The sequence below is a fragment of the Oryzias latipes genome, chromosome 8 (genome assembly GCF_053564925.1).
Source record: "Oryzias latipes strain Hd-rR chromosome 8, Olatipes_Hd-rR_3.1".
Lineage (NCBI taxonomy): Eukaryota > Metazoa > Chordata > Actinopteri > Beloniformes > Adrianichthyidae > Oryzias > Oryzias latipes.
This window is the reverse complement of record NC_136244.1, coordinates 22760983-22776754: the sequence shown is the minus strand read 5'-3', so window position 1 is coordinate 22776754 and position 15772 is coordinate 22760983. Positions and strand designations below refer to the sequence as shown.

The 15772-nt window shown below is 39.6% G+C and overlaps 1 protein-coding gene across 3 annotated transcripts in view; it reads right to left on the bottom strand.

Annotated features, from left to right (window-relative positions):
* The window catches only part of cacnb1 (calcium channel, voltage-dependent, beta 1 subunit), a 35589-nt gene extending 24037 nt beyond the window's left edge, over window positions 1-11552 (bottom strand). For 2 of the 3 annotated variants that reach the window (XM_011477914.4, XM_004071267.5), the window contains exons 1-2: window positions 11294-11552; window positions 7114-7200 (exon numbers count right to left, since the gene is read on the bottom strand). In XM_011477914.4, coding sequence (XP_011476216.1) covers window positions 7114-7200; window positions 11294-11383 — 177 coding nt within the window. In that variant the 5' untranslated portion in view covers window positions 11384-11552. Of the gene's footprint in view, window positions 1-3237; window positions 3509-7113; window positions 7201-11293 lie in introns of those variants that run through there. The other variant, XM_078951805.1, reaches the window with a different exon arrangement.
* Between the last annotated feature and the right edge of the window lie 4220 nt (window positions 11553-15772).

Genomic DNA, 15772 nt, shown 5'->3' with positions numbered 1-15772 from the left:
CTCAGATCAGAAGGAAATCCCAAAACCATTTGTTCAATCTTCACATCATGATGTCACTTGTGCCCATCATATAAGCAGTTTCTCACTTCTTTGAACAAGTTCCAATTGCTTTGGTACATCCATGCAAATGATTATGTACAATTCTCTGCTCTTTGCTACATTATCAATTGTTTATGTCATGTTGATCAAAATGTATTATATAGTTCACTATGCAATAGTCTTACTCCTCAAAACACCTAGTCATTGGTTCATCGTATAAGTCATGAACTGCAAAATGGTTGACCAAGTTGTCATAATGTGACAAACATATTTCGCTGCATTGCAAGAGAGGATATTCGCTGTGATGTGGATGAAAATTTGTGGCCTAACATACAGGAACGACAAGAGGTGTAGGAAGACCACACCAATTCCTACTGCACTGCCTGTACTGTTGTACAGAATATTGTCCTATCTTTTTTTCCCTTTGTGTTACTGTTTGCAGTGTTTTTTTTCTACGTTGGTATGGCATGGTCTGTCAACAAATTACAAGAAGAACAATAAAAGTGTAAATGTGAATCTTGTCCACTCTCTTGCAATCACACAAAAAAGGTGTAACTTCCATTTTACAATAATTGTCATCCAAACTTTAGCCATAGTTTACATCAGAACCTCCCTCTAAAGTACACAGTTATATTGACAACATGATTTTAAAATTCTTTTAATGGTTTATAAATGTTTTTATGGTCTTGGGCCTTCTTATCTAAATGATATTCTTTTAAAATATGAGCCCTCGCGGACCTTGAGGTCTTCCGGTACTGGCCTCTTAGTTGTTCCCAAGGTGAGGACCAAAACTTATGGTGAGGCTTCGTTCTGCCATTATGGTCCTCGCCTGTGGAACGGCCTTCCGGAGAGACTCAGGGCCGCAGAGACAGTAGAGGTTTTTAAGAAGAGGCTCAAGACCCACCTTTTTAATTTAGCTTTTAGTTGATTTTAACTGCTAATTTATTCTATTAGTTTTAGTATAGGCTATTTTATTTATGTATTTATTTTAATTTTATGCATCTTATTTTCAATTTTATGTTTTTTTCTTTTTTATGTTTTTAATTTTAGCATCTTATGATTTTAGCCCCAGTGTTTCTTGAGGGGATCTTTTCCTCCAGGGATTGCCGGCTTGGTCAGCGGTTGTTGCTGCAGTTGTTGCCCTTGCTGGGGCGGCTGGGGTCTAATTTTACAGCTTTTGGCTGTGAGGGGGACCCCGGTGTTGTTCCGGTCTGGGTGGGCACTGTGGCGATGTTCCGGTGGCCGGGCTGGCTCCTGGTATGAAAGGATTCCCAGATACTGTTTCCTCACAGCAGAGCTAAGCCATACTTGTTTTTTTATTTATTTATTTATTTATTCTTTTACAGTTACATAGTCATATTTCATTGTACGTGGGAGCCATGGGTCATGTGGTTTAATGGAGGGGAGTGGGAAGGGTGAAGGGTGGGTTGGGGTTTTTATTGTAATGTTGTGTGTTTACTGTTTTTAGTGTTAAAGCGCTTCGAGCTGCACAAAGTGCATGAGAAGCGCTATTTTATAAATAAAGTTTGATTTGATTTGATTTGATGACTAAGTAATTTGACTGTCTTGTTCATAGACAATGACACAAGGACTAGACATTCTGATGGCACTGACATGTTCAATGACATAAAGACTTAGTTTTGAGAGATGAACTAAAGATTTTGAGCAAGTTACAGGATTTATTTCCTGCACCCCAATTGGTAAAGATCCTCTTGGAGGATTTTCTTCAGGAAACATAAAAGCGTCGTCACCACACTGGTTCTGTGTTTAAGTCAGAGAACAAAGTTTAAACTTCCGCAAGCAGATGTTGACAGGCTTCAGAGCGCATGACTAAGACTCTATTTCCATCAGCGAGCTAACAACTCCAGCCCTGATAATTAAACAGGTAAAAATATCTTCACACTTTGCACATGAGAGGCTGTGAAAATTAAAAAAGAAAGTGAAAACATAATTTTTGTCTGGATGCGAGTGTCGGAGCTGCTGTCTGCTCACACTTCAGAGTAGAACAAAACATCTCTGTGAGAGCCAACTGGAAGGCTCCAGCCGTGGAGCCACAGCCTCGCTGTGTATTCCCGTCGCATAAGGAAATTAACTCAGTCAGGACAAGATGAGCAAAGGAAATGCTGGAGAAGAAGGAGCGCAAACAGAATATACGTCCTGCAGCACAGCCACATACACAAAAGGACAGACTTTCTGCCTGAAGCTCTGAGCTGGTGGCTGTAAAGATCCATATTCCTTTGCTCTGTCACACCAGCGTCATGGCAACCGCCTGGGCAGCGTGGTTCTGATCAGAAAGATGAGTCACGGACTGAACTGAGCAGAAACTCCCATTTTTACAAAGAGGAGGGAATCCAAGAAAATCTGTTAATTACTACATTAAGAGCAAAAAAAAAAAAAAAAAAAAAAAAAAAAAAAAAAAAAAAAAATCAGCCACTAGATAACATTACCATGTTTTATTCATATGGGGGGTGGGGTGTTCTTGGATGTCATGACAGAACTAAGATTTATGATTCAAAATGACATTAGTCACACTTAGTTCTTGAGTATCTAGTTCAAGGAATAATTTTCCCTCCCTTGTTAAAATCTGTGAAAACCTTTTTACATCCAACCTTTTAACTGTTTAAACCGATGATACAGTTAAAACTTCACAAATATTTGGACATTAAATCAAACTATATTTAAAAAATGTATTATTTGCAGGATAATTCTTTTATATATATATATTTGTTTTTATTATTAAAAGGTTAGTCTAAATAGTACATTAAGTGCAAAAAAGAATAGCGTGAATTCTTGATTTAACAACTTTTGGAGTTCTCTGTCTCTATAAGTAGACCCGGGAGCGGCAGTGAGAAAAGCCCCCTGAAATGGCCACAGTGCCGGCACGGCTGGACAGGCAGGGTGCATAGCAGCGCAGGCATCCAGCGGGACTGGAAGTCTAATTAAAAACACAGCGCCTTCCCAGCAGCTGTGGCCCGGACCAAAATGGAAGTCCAGCCGGAAGAGCGGCGGCGAAGTAGAGGCGCAAAAACCAGCAGGCACGGGGGGACATGGCAGAATAAGTTCTAACGTCCAATCTCACAGCGAAGCTGTCAAAAGTCGGTCCTTTTATGGGTGAGAGAAACACGCATAACCAGCTCCCAGGTTAGTCCAGTGCAGCCAAACATGCAGAGCTTGTGGATTTATCCAGATCCTTCTTACCATTACAGGCCTTGGAATTCTCTCAGTCCTCTCCATACCTTGTTTGCCAAGCTGGCCGCACCACGGCAGACCAAGGGGGCAACGCCAGGCTGCACAGACAGAGTAATGGCTGTGTGTGAATGTGCGTGTGTGTGTGTGTGTCTGTGTGAAAGTATGTGAGAGATATCTGCCCGTTAGCTAAACAAGTGCATGTGTGTGTGTGTGTGTGTGTGTGTGTGTGTGTGGAGTATGTACGATAAGGGAGAAAGCTTAAAGAGGGTGCTGTATGTGTGAAACTAAGAGAGCACTCTCCCAAAGCTCCCCCCCACACACACCCACCCACCAGCCAACCTCCACAACCCAGAGGAACGTGAACCTGGTGTAAAGGAAAGGAGCTGGAGCTGACTGGGGGTCAGATTGCAGTACTTGTGCTACATTTGCAATCTGGGGAAATATATTTAGCCCCGGCCGGGCAGAAACAGGGACATGAACACACTGAGACCAAGAGAGGGCTCGGTATGCAGCCATTCAATGCCCCAGCTGACGTGAGAGAGGAGGAGGGCAGTGCCCAAGGAAACCCCCCTCCTCTGTCTTTTGCTCCGTCCCGTCCTCTGTTCTGGCTTAGAGACAGAGGGTCAGTCAGTGGTTGAGCGCTGAAGGCGCTTTGAAGCCCCTGATGACTGGAACCTGTTGAATGTTGCAGCTCAAACTCCAGTCTTTGAAACGGTCATCTTATGATCCCTCTCTTCTATGGGGATTGCAAGAACACACTTTTGAACTCAGAATAAAGAGGTGAAAGCCAAAGGAGTGTGGCTGAAAGAGTGGTAATGGACCCTCCACTAGAGGGCGACTTCTGACACCAACGAGGCTTTCTTCCCCCCAAACTTCTCCAACCTCCTTTTTATTAGTACGTGAAATGCAACCAGCAGAAAAGGGATGACAGAACGGAGAGATGCTCACAGATCTACAAGCTGTAGATCTCCCTCTGTCATCAGACATGGCGGCATCTGGGTCTCTGCTGGGATTCTGGACTGTTATCTGAACTCCAAGCATCTGCTGTGTGAGCCAGCCAAGCCTGGCCCGACTTCTATGGTTCCGATAATAGATATACAGTAAGAAGAATCTATGTTCACTGCATACTTTCCTTAAAAATAATAAAGATAACTCGAAAAATGAATTTCATAATCAGTAAAAGTATCTTTTTTTAAATGAATTTCAGTATTTATCTTCTGCAGAAACTACTAAAATCTAGGATTATTATGATCTTGGTATTGTGTTCTCTGATGGTTAGGCAGAACATTAGTGCCATTTTCTTTCAGTCTAGACTGTCTTATTAGCAGAGAAAGAGCAGCATTACTCTGGACCTTCGGGTCCTCTGAAAAAAGCTTCTGTGTGAGGGCAAAATACCCACTGATTGCTTCTGTTGATTCTTCATCTTTTGCCTCTTTCCAGACATGCCACAGTGAAGGAAAGGAAAAGATCAACAGGAAACGAGCTTCCATGTGCATGCTGCTGCAGCACACACGCTGAAGTTGAACGCAGCACAGCCACAAAATCCGGCCCTGCCTACTACCCCCACCAACACGGACACACAAACAAAACACACAAGCAAACACAATTCCATCTAAACGGCCTCTGCTTCATTTCTCCATCCCACTTTGCCTGCGTGCAGGGGGATGAGATTCAGCAGCCTGGTTACCATAGAAACCAGGCCGAGTGTACCAGCCGTCTCCACTGTTGGTTGACTGTGGCTCTGGTGTGCGCGTGTGTATTTGTGTGTGCGTGTGCTGCACGCTTGTGTGGGCGTGTGTGAGACTGTAAAGCTTCTACAGGGGTCTGCTTTCAGTTGTATCGGTGAATATCTGCTGGATGTGGATGAACCCATTTGACACTCGCATAACCCCCCGCTTTTATTTTTTTTCCAGGATTGAAACAGTCTCTAAAACATGTGTGACCCCGCCCCCTGTTTCCCCACATTACTAATACGACTCAAAAACACAATTTAAGGAAACATTTTCCTTTTTTTTTTTCTTTTTACAGTGCGTAATCTGCTTCTTAAACAGTGTGGGGGATTATAGCAGCTCTCCCACCTGCAGGATGCGGATCATGTGGTTCCTTCTCCACCCCGAGTTGCAGAGGTAATAAAGGACAAGGCAGTGGGAAGGGGTGCAAGTGAGAACACAGCTAACCTTTAGAAACCACAGGAAGGTTCAGCTCCCCGTGTTCGACACAGAGATGGGATGCTTTTAACCAACAGCAAGACCCGGGCTGAACAAATAAATGACATTCAGCACGGGGCACATCATTTCCTCTCGCAAATGAAGAGGTCATCTGGAAAGGGGAGGGGGGTGAGCTACAAGACAGCACGGCCAGAGAAATATCACATCCAGACGACGGCTGCTGTGTTGTGGCATCATTTTCCTATATGAGGAGGAAACTAAATCTCTGCTGATGAAAACTACCTGCAGATTTGACAGAAAGAGGTGATCCAAGGTCAGAGGAGGTGGCGGGTCTAGCACCTAATGAGTGATGCTCATCACTGGCCCTGGGGAAATCTCTCCTCGTGAAGCGCCGCTCCAACTCTTTTACAATGAAGCTGTGCAGCTGAGGTCACCAGGGGTTCACTATAGTGATGCTATCAAAGGGGTTTAGTCAGTGGAAGGCCCAAGACGCTAACAGGCAAAGAGAAAAGAGACGCATCGATCTCAAAAGAGACGACAAACAAAAGGTTTGTGCTGAAAATGAAATAAGGGACACAGAAACACTCAACAGTGACAACAGAAAATATCAGAGGAACAAAACTTCACAAAACGGAGAATACGTTTTTGTTTTTACTGTGTTGTGAAGTACGGTTGAGACCTTTAAATGCTTTTAAAGATGCAATCATCGTAATGGTTTGAAGGGTGATCAGCAATATTAAAAAAAAAAAAACTTAAAATAAGCAGCAGTTTTGAACAAAACTAAACTAAATGTAAAAACTAAATGTATATGGAAAATAAACAATTAAGTACTAATCTGTTTAAAATGGTGGGAAAAAATAAAATCTGTGTTGGCCTTTTATGTACATTTGTCCATTTTTCACAGAGACTAACTAACAGTAAAGGTGTAACATATATTAGAGATCTTAATAAAAGTTGGAAATTTAGCAACGTAATCCAATTTTTTCCCTCTGTTAAAGTTCAGCAGAGACCTTTTGATTCAAGCTGAACTTTTATTAGATTATAAAAATGTCAGTTTTTCAAGGGAATAAAATATTTATAAATATACAGATGTATATTTGCATTTATAAAATAAAGTAGTCAAAGAAGCCAAAATCTTCTGATTCCTAAGTAATCTTGTTTTGAACACTTGCTGCTTATTTATAGAGTGTTACAAACCCACTACAATGAAAATCTGGTTTTTAACATGTTCTTGTGACATTTTTCTGATGATGGAAGACTTATGTTAGGAAAATTAAGCTCAAAATTGCATTTCTGAGTATTTCTTTATCAAAATGATGATAGTATGTCCTAGTTAATGACAGTTGTATTTTTCTTTTGTGCTAAAAAATGCATAACTATATTATGAAAGACCACTGATTTAAAAATAGCCCAAAAGACGATCAGAGTAGGACTTTAATGTCAGTTTATACAAAAAATTACTGAAACCCACAAATGCTGAATAACTGATGCACTATAAATCAGAATGACAACTTTTTGGACAGTTTTATTTCCAATTTTTTTTAAAAATTAATACACAAATACATTGTATTTGTTATATCAAGTTTTTCTTTTTAATGGAACTTAAAAATGTGAAAAATCTTTTGTAGATTTCTAAATTGTATTTAAGTTTTGCCCCAAAAACTAAAACATAAAAGCATTTAATATTTTTGTTTTTTTAACTTTCAATAAATTTTACCTGTCGCACAAAGCTGTTGGAGGTGGTGTCAGAGGAGGTGCTCCCATCCGAGCGCTTAAACCGACTCTTTCTCTTGGCGTATTTTCCCTGAAAGTAAGAAGAAAGACAAAAGAAAAAACTGAGCCTAAAGCTGTAAATTTGCAACAACTACACCGACACATTTCTCAGAAATCTCCATCTCTGGAAGAGAGCACTTGTGCCGGCTTTGGAGCGCAATCAGCTGTCAGATTGAGCCGGGGACAGAGCAGCAAGAGAGCCAGACCACAGAGGAAGTGGATCAGAGAAAATATGCCCACTGTGTCCATGAACATTGTCATTTTTTATGTCCCGATGCAAACCGGGACTTTGTAATCTGATTGGCAGACCTCAGGCAAATGGCTCATCCATCCACACTGGGCAGAGTCCCACATTGCATTATGAGCCCACATTGTCATGGTTACAAAATAACAAATAATCAAATTTTCTGGCAGTCAGCAGGTGAGAAGAGAATTGCTGGCATAGAATTTCACTAGTTAAACCATATAAAGCACATTTTTCATTTTAAGTATGGGGGGTTATGGCCCACTAGAGCAGATCAAGAGGTCTATCCAGATAGCCCATTATGTCTATCTAGGTCCAGAGGAAAACCCTCATATCACATTTATTTTTCACAAAATAGATCATCCTGGACTCTGTGTTTTTCCTTTATATCATGTGACGCTCAGTAAAGCCACCAAAGCTGTCCCACCTACATTTAAACAAACATGACCTGATGGAGCAAAGGCAGAGAGCGACAGCAGCAAAGAGGCTCTCAGGGTGAACAGATAAAGGAGAAACACTCCAAAAACCTCAGAAAACAGTCCAACATCTACTTGAATGCATTCATCTGAAAGCTATGATATTTCAGTAAACTACATACCGACTACTTTTAATGGCCTTTTAATGACTTTTGCTGGGAGAGAATCCCAGATAATGCTAAAGCATGTAATGAAAATGATTACTGTAGAACAGGGGTGGGATTTTATAAGTTCGCTTCCTTCCACTCCCTTTCAAGCAATCTTTAATTTAATGTCTAATTATTAAAAGTTTGATATGTCTTTGTACGAATGTATGACTGCCGATTGTATCGTTTTGTGCATTATTCTTGCTTTGATTGCTTGAAATAAACCATTCAAATCGAATCAAGAATGCGTATAAAGTAAAAACTGACTTTCATCCAACAGCAAAAGCAGTTTTTTTGTAAGTTTGATTTGTAGTTTTTAACATTAGACAGAATATAGGCGATGATGCATTGTCAAACATGCTCACGGGCAACTGTACTTTTGACTGCCCGGATACAAAAATAGAGCATGACATCTCTGTTGCAAATCTGTCCACCTACACGGACTGAAAAAGGTGTCCAACGATCTTTAAAAACACCTTTTATCTCCTGCATGAAGAGTTTTTTTAACAGAACATTTTATGGACAAATCATCGGTCATCTTCAGGTCTGTTATTGAAATTGATGGGGTTCTGTTGTATCAAAGCACTGCAATAAATACGATATCTATAGTCTGTAGCTGCTGCTCGATCTAAGTTTTTCTGATCTAAAGTTGGAAAAATTTTAGCAAAACTGCTTTACAGTTTTGTAGAATCTTGCACTGGAACTGATGAACAGTTTAAAATACAGATCCTAACCACAAAAAGCTTAAGGAATATTTCTATTCCTCCACGGCTTTTTGGTGCATCTTTGTCTCATTCTGCCTCCAGTTTTCAGTTATCTTTTGGTATTATTCCTTCTGTTTCCCCCTTGATAACTGCTCACACGTAAATCCAGCTTCACTTCCTGCATGAATGCATCTTTATTTTTTCCCCACCAACTGCTCTCTGTTCCTGTATTGTCCTCTGTAACTGTAAGCTGAAGTAAGAATCTTACAGTGCATAGTGGTCTTCAGAAGCTCCACTCCTGATGTGCCTCAATTTGAAATTATTTCCCACAAAAAACAAAACAAAAAGAATAATAAATGCTGGAAGAAGATCAAATATTCCTAGGAACACAGTCTTTGTTCTAATTTCTTAAATAAAAAGGGAGTCTTTCTATTTCACACTGTTAATATTAGAATGGTGTTTTCTTACAGTTATTATTTGTTTTTGTTATTTGATCTGTTGGTTCCTTACCTTGACATTTTTAAAGTACAGCTAGAGCGACTAAACTCGGATTAGCCAGATTTCTTTATTTGCGTACATTTAAAACTGATCTTAAATACAAAAATTAAAAAAATCGTGGATACGTTTGACTTTTTTCTTTTCTTCTTATTATTGTTACTGAGACTAATACTGGACATTTGAGCCTCATTTCCACCGAGCAATAGGGAACAGAACAGTCTGGCTTAGAATGGTCCAGACAATTCAAGTGACTTAAAATACACCTTTATTCTAAAAATCCAAAATATTTTTTGACATATGTTGCCTGACAACTTATGTCAATGACACTGAAAGTGATACTTTGTACAAATAAAGTTAATTTCATTTGCAAAGATCACTGTTAGAAGGCTAAAGCCTGACTTAAACCGATTTGTTGCAATTCTAAACTTGTTTGGGCACACAGATTGTCTGGATGGCTTCCCCTGCTGCATAATTCAACAAAAGTGACGTATATTCAATCTGAAGAACCATTAGGATGAAGATCCATGAAGCTCCAACCCAACGTTTATAAGACAATCATTAAAAGTATGGTTTATTAGAAGTTGCAGTGGAGGAGCAAGCACACCAGTTTAGGAGGATGTGTGGCACCGTTCGGAGCAGGTTCCTGTCGGAAAAGGGCAGAGAAATGCCAGAGGAAGTAAGGAAGGGAGGCTTCCTGTTGGTAAACATCCTCCCAGATTAAGAGTATAAATTAAAGAGGGCGTGTCAGCAGAGAGGCGCGAAACTGAGAAGGCAATGGGTGGCAGGGCGCACAGCATCATAACTTAGAAGTGAGACATTTTTTTAAGGAGAATCCTCTAAATTATTTAGCTCACAGACTCTAAAGCTGATCTGCAATCTGACCGTCTGCACTCAGCAGACATGATCTTTAATCTAAGTTACCCCCAAGCGCTGAATTGGGATGAGTCCTCGACTCGTCCATATATGGTTTTTTCTCGTGGCAAAGAAGTCAGGCCGTCTCCTCCTCAATGCCAAAACCACGTTTGTTTTTGTTTTTTTTATTTGCTCGTCTCCAAACAGCAGAGATTTGATCAATCAGAGGGGCTGGACGCTCACACACAGACCCCTTATGCCTGGGCTCAACAAAGAGCTGTCCATCTGTTTTCCACCAAATCCTCTCAGCAGAAAAAGATGTCTAAAAACAGACACGCCGAGGTGAGATGTAGAGAGCAGAATGAACAGAGCGGGACACTCGGAGGAGCAAGGAAACAAGATAAGAGGGAGCTGAAAGGAGTGGGAGTAAAGAGGAGAGAGCAGGACTTGGCATGATTTGAATAACACTCGTCTCTGTGAGGTGTTTTTTGTTGCTTTTTTCCATTATTTTTCTTCTCTAGAGAGACAATGACTGAGCTCAGCGTGGGCATGTTTGTTCTAGATATTTTCATCTTCATTTTTTTTCTGGATTTAAAGAGTTAGGAGTACACATGCCCACAGTACACACACTGCATTCAAATCACCACTGTGGGTAAGAGGTTCTGCAGACTGACAGGATCATAAGAGGAGACACAAGCATTTAGAGAATATTTAAAAGTATTTTTAAAAAGTTTCCAGTGTGTAAAAATAGATTCCATATACTAAAACGAATAAGTTAATACTTCTTGACAGATATTATTGTTTGAGCCATCAAATGTCCCTTCTATAAATATTATCTTAACTCTTCTCGAGGGCGGAAGCTCTTTAATTGCAGGTTACTTAAACAAAGGTGTGGCTCTATTGGACAGCGTTTGAGCCTTGTTTGATTACACAACTGCGCAAAACACACGCGAACTATGATATTCAGAACAATGATGAAAAATAAAAGAGTCAAAACAGTGAAAACATTTCGTTTTTGCCACATCTGACGCGCAGCTTCCGTCGTTTCAGACTTCCACAGCCGAACAACCTGTTAATCTCTAGAAGTTAAAACGGACCTATTGTGGTCAAAACACACATTTCTCTTTTTTCATACCATAAAACTGATATTTATGAGGTTTTTTTTCTTCTTTTCACCTCACATCGGACGATCTTGTGGTCTTACCTGCGTATGTGGATGATGGTCAAACATGTCCATTTGGATCTCCTGGGTTGAGGTCGAAGGCGTCCTGGACATACTACTTTTCTGTACCATTTGATATCACTTTTTTCTGGATAAATTTCTTTCAGTGCTGTTTGTCTATGATGATGGTGAAAGTCTCATCTTTTTTTTTTCCTCTCCAGGAAGGGTGAAGCCGCTGATGTATCTGAGCTGGCGGATAAAATAATGGCAACAGCTGCCTCCCTCCAGCCTATAGCATTACACACAGGCGCACCGAGCTTCGGCACGTTTGTCAAGTGTGCGTCATGACGCAAACGCGCAGCCGGTGGTCAAAAAATAAAATTCTTTGGAATATAGTGGTTATAGTTGCTTTGTGTAAACGGGTATTTATTTACTTTAAGAAACAGTAATTATGTGTTTGTCCCAAAATAATGTGATATTCTGAGTTTAATGTCAAAAAAATCCAAATGGATTTAAAAGAAAAGGATTGTGAACAGATGCCTTTATTGTCACTGTTTGCAGGAACAATGAGATTGAAAGCTGTAATCATATCAGTGCTAATAACAATAATGATATTAATAAAATAAAACAAAAAATATGAATGTGTTGGTTATGCAAGGCTTGTGACATTATTCTATCTGCTGAGGTAGATAAGCATCATCACTAATTGCTTCATCACAGAGATGGTTTAAAACAAGATTCTTTAAAAAACAAAAACAAAATTCTGCACCCTTTTTCTACAAATTTCAGATGAAAAACCACAACTCTTAGCTTGGCTCCTTCTGTTGCATTTCGCACATTATTTATTTATGACCAATTTTCTTCCAGATTCGTTAAAATCCCATTGTTGTCAAAAAATGTAAAAAAGAGGACATGGCTTTATTCAAAAGTTAACTTTTAAATGCTTAGAAACACCAGAAAGTTCACATTAATTATTTTTTCTACTTATTTACAGAAACAATCTAGCCTTGATCAGAGTGTTAGCATTGCGGTTAACTTTAATGCAGCCATAAGGCTGTACAATTCAGTGCTTTTTATGTGCTGGTCCTAAGTGCGGAGGATTGACACCATTTGACCCCTAAATTTAAAGCCAAATCAAATGTGTGAATCACAAACTGGCAGGTGATTCACTGTAGCAACCCCTAGCAGAAAAATAGTATATTAAAGTCTCCTAGTCTGAGTATTTAGTCTATACTAAAAGTGAGGCAGTATACTTGAAGTTTGCTTTTTATGTATTATCCGTGTTTAACAAAAAATCTTCCAATTTGGTCTGAAGTAGTATTAAGTTAGTATACATCCTAAACTATACATACATGTCTATAGTAGACTTGCTTTATTTATACTTCAGTATACATAAGAAAATCAACTTCAAGTTTACTACTTATTGCTAAGATGCAGAATCATAGTACTTTTTTTTTTATTTTCTTCGACAAAATTCAACTGAAACACCTTTTAATCCATTTTAAAACCAGCAAAATGTCTTTCAGGGTCAAGGGGTTGCTGGAGCCTATCCCAGCCACTTCTGGGCAAACACCGGGTACACAGTTGACGTGATTCAATCGAAGAGCCGTCATGTGAAACAGCTTTACTGAATCAGATTTTTAATTCTGTAGGTTAGACATTTTCAAGGTTTGGTAATTTCTACTGAAAAAGATAGTTTTAATTAAAAAATCTGCTTTCAGGTGAACTTTTGGCATTTGCATGGTACCGGCTGCCTAGCTGACCATAAACTTCACTTCCTCTAATTTTTCGAATGTAATTTGTTTTTAAACCAGTTCATCACTAATTGCAAGAAATCAAAAGTGGCTGAACCACAAATGCACTTCTGAATATTATGATGTAACATGAGTTCTCTGCAGACTAAAAGGCCATTTGTGAACACAGAAATCTTCAAGCTGTAATTGATGTAAGATGACTTTTTGAGATTTTGACATTGTTTTTTATTTTCATTTTATTTCTGCAAGTTTTCTCAGCTGCAACTACCATTGTTTTTGTCTACACTTCTTCGCAACCTCTTTATGTTCAACTCTATTTCTTTATCTTAGCATATCTATGACTTTGCATGGAACAGGAAAAGAAAGAAGGCTTTGTTGGTGAAGCCGTCCTGCATGCCTTTATTTTGAAGGTTGCACGTCCGTACTTCCTGTGTGTTGGTGGGGCTTTCATTTGACTTGACACCATTTCTGAATCTTATTTGCGCTCAGCCGACTCCAGCTGGTAGTCATGGTCCACGCCCCGATGGATAGACCCCACCTTCCCGTACTGAGTGATGAGGGAGCAGCAGAGCTCCAGTGATGAAGGCTGAAGGCTGCTGCACATGGAGTCAGTTCATCTTCAGGATTTTGTTTATCCTGCTGCACAGACCAGAGACCAATAATGAATCAAAACAAACCCACAATTAAATAACACGATCACCAGTTGATTGCAATAATCGAAACATTTGATGATGCTTTCATTGATTTTGTTTTTTTTGTGTGGCGTTTTGTGCTTTTGAGTGTAAAACAGAAGGGTTTTCATCGAACGTTAAACATTCGTGTCCTCTGATTTTGTTTCCCTCCTGGTGTCATTGGAAGCAGGCGTTTTGGGGGGCAGCAACACACCTGAGCCTCATCCACAATCCATCATGAGTGATTTCCACTGTCGCTTCATCACTTCTGTTCCAGCCAGATGGCTTGTTCCCCTGAACGCCATGAATTTGTTTGTTGGAATTTATTTTAACATCTTCTGAAGTCCTAAGGTTTACCTTTGATGACCTCCACTTTTTTATGTTTCAAGCATTTCTATCTGTATTTTCTTGTTGATCCTATTGGTTTCTTTTAGAGAGCAGGCTCACTGAATCATGAACAATAAGGCCGGCTTATCTCCTGCTGTACTATGCAGGAAACAATGTCCCTCCAACCAGCAGCCGGATCATAAGCCTCTGAGCCGTCGTGGAGGACTATCGGATAAATCAGCTGGCATCAATTTCCCACACTCCACTGCTGTGAGCAGCAACTTGCTCTCAAAACAACCATGATGAAATGAATACATACTGTTTGTAAAAATGTTACTGTTTGGTCTGGAACAATAAAGAACTGCAGAAAGCTGGAAAATTTGATTTAAAATGATGTTATAATTTAAAACAATGATAAAATGCTGCCTTTAAAAAGAACATTTTTGGTATAAATTTGTAAAATCCAGTGAATAAAAAGTATTACAGAAAATCTGTAATAGTAAAAGTCATTTATAATGTCGCCGTGATAGAAAAACAGGATTTGCAGCGCCTCACAACAAAAACACTGGAAAGCAAAATGTTGTGGAGAAAGTGTCATGATATGTGATTGCCTTGGTTTGTCTGGTTTTAACCCTTTGACACCAGAGCTGTCACCGGAGACTCCAACATAAAACACACCCTTTGATGTAGCATAAATCTTTGGCTGTTCACGTGATCAATGTGAATCAGATGATACTGACGCTTTGCACCGAAATGCAACACCTTACATAAGCCTTGTTTCTCCCTGACAGAATCAGCTGATTTATGTCGATTGCTTAAACACTTCACTACTGTAAAGTGTTTCATATCAGCACAAATCTGTTTTTTCTCTTCATTAGTATCCACTGGAATTACGTCAATTTCGAAAAAATGTTAAGAAATTATGGCAGTCAAAAAATTGTAGACATGGGAGCTAAAGCGCTTTTGTTAAAGAGTTGAAGACCCGATGAAAATTCTGTTTTTTGGTTTGGTCTGTAACAGCCATATTTCTGATGATAGAAGACATAAAATAAAGAAAATTAACCTTACATTTTCATTTCTGAATATTTATTCATTCAAAACCTTGGGAATCTGGAGCAGATGTAAAAACGCCGTTTGAAAGAGAGCGTATTTGTGACGTCCAAAATACGCTGGGAGGACCACAACCTCCCTCTTTCGGTCCATTCTGATGCATCCACTTGCAGATTTAGAGGTTGTTGGGGGGGTGGGAGGAGCTGTAAACTAGTGGGAGAGCGCGTACACAGAGAGATCTCAGCATCGAGGAGGGGAAGAGGGTCTGCGGCTTGGTCTCGTCCTCAACTCAGAGGTGAATTTCCAATGAACTACTGTCAGTCAACAGACACTATTTCCTAGAAATTGACTTTTTTGGTTTTTGCAAAAAAAAACAAAAAAAAAAAACAACGTGGCTGAGAGACCTCTGGGAACGCTTTTAAAATAGATCAAAAGATGGTCAGAGTGGGACTTCAATGAGGTGATCTATGATCTAAAACATAATCTGAATCAAGGTAGATATCACATTGTTTTACCTTCTTGGTATGAGCCACAACAAAATGGAACGGGCGCTGAAACTAACAGGGTGGCTTGATTTAACAACACATTAATCCTTCATCTATAGTTTAATTCTGTTGAAACGGAATCTCGTAATCATATATTTGTAGTCAAATCAATAAAAAAGTCTACTTTTCTTTGTAAAAGTGTTGATATAATGCGGGTTCGAGGTTGAGGAATAA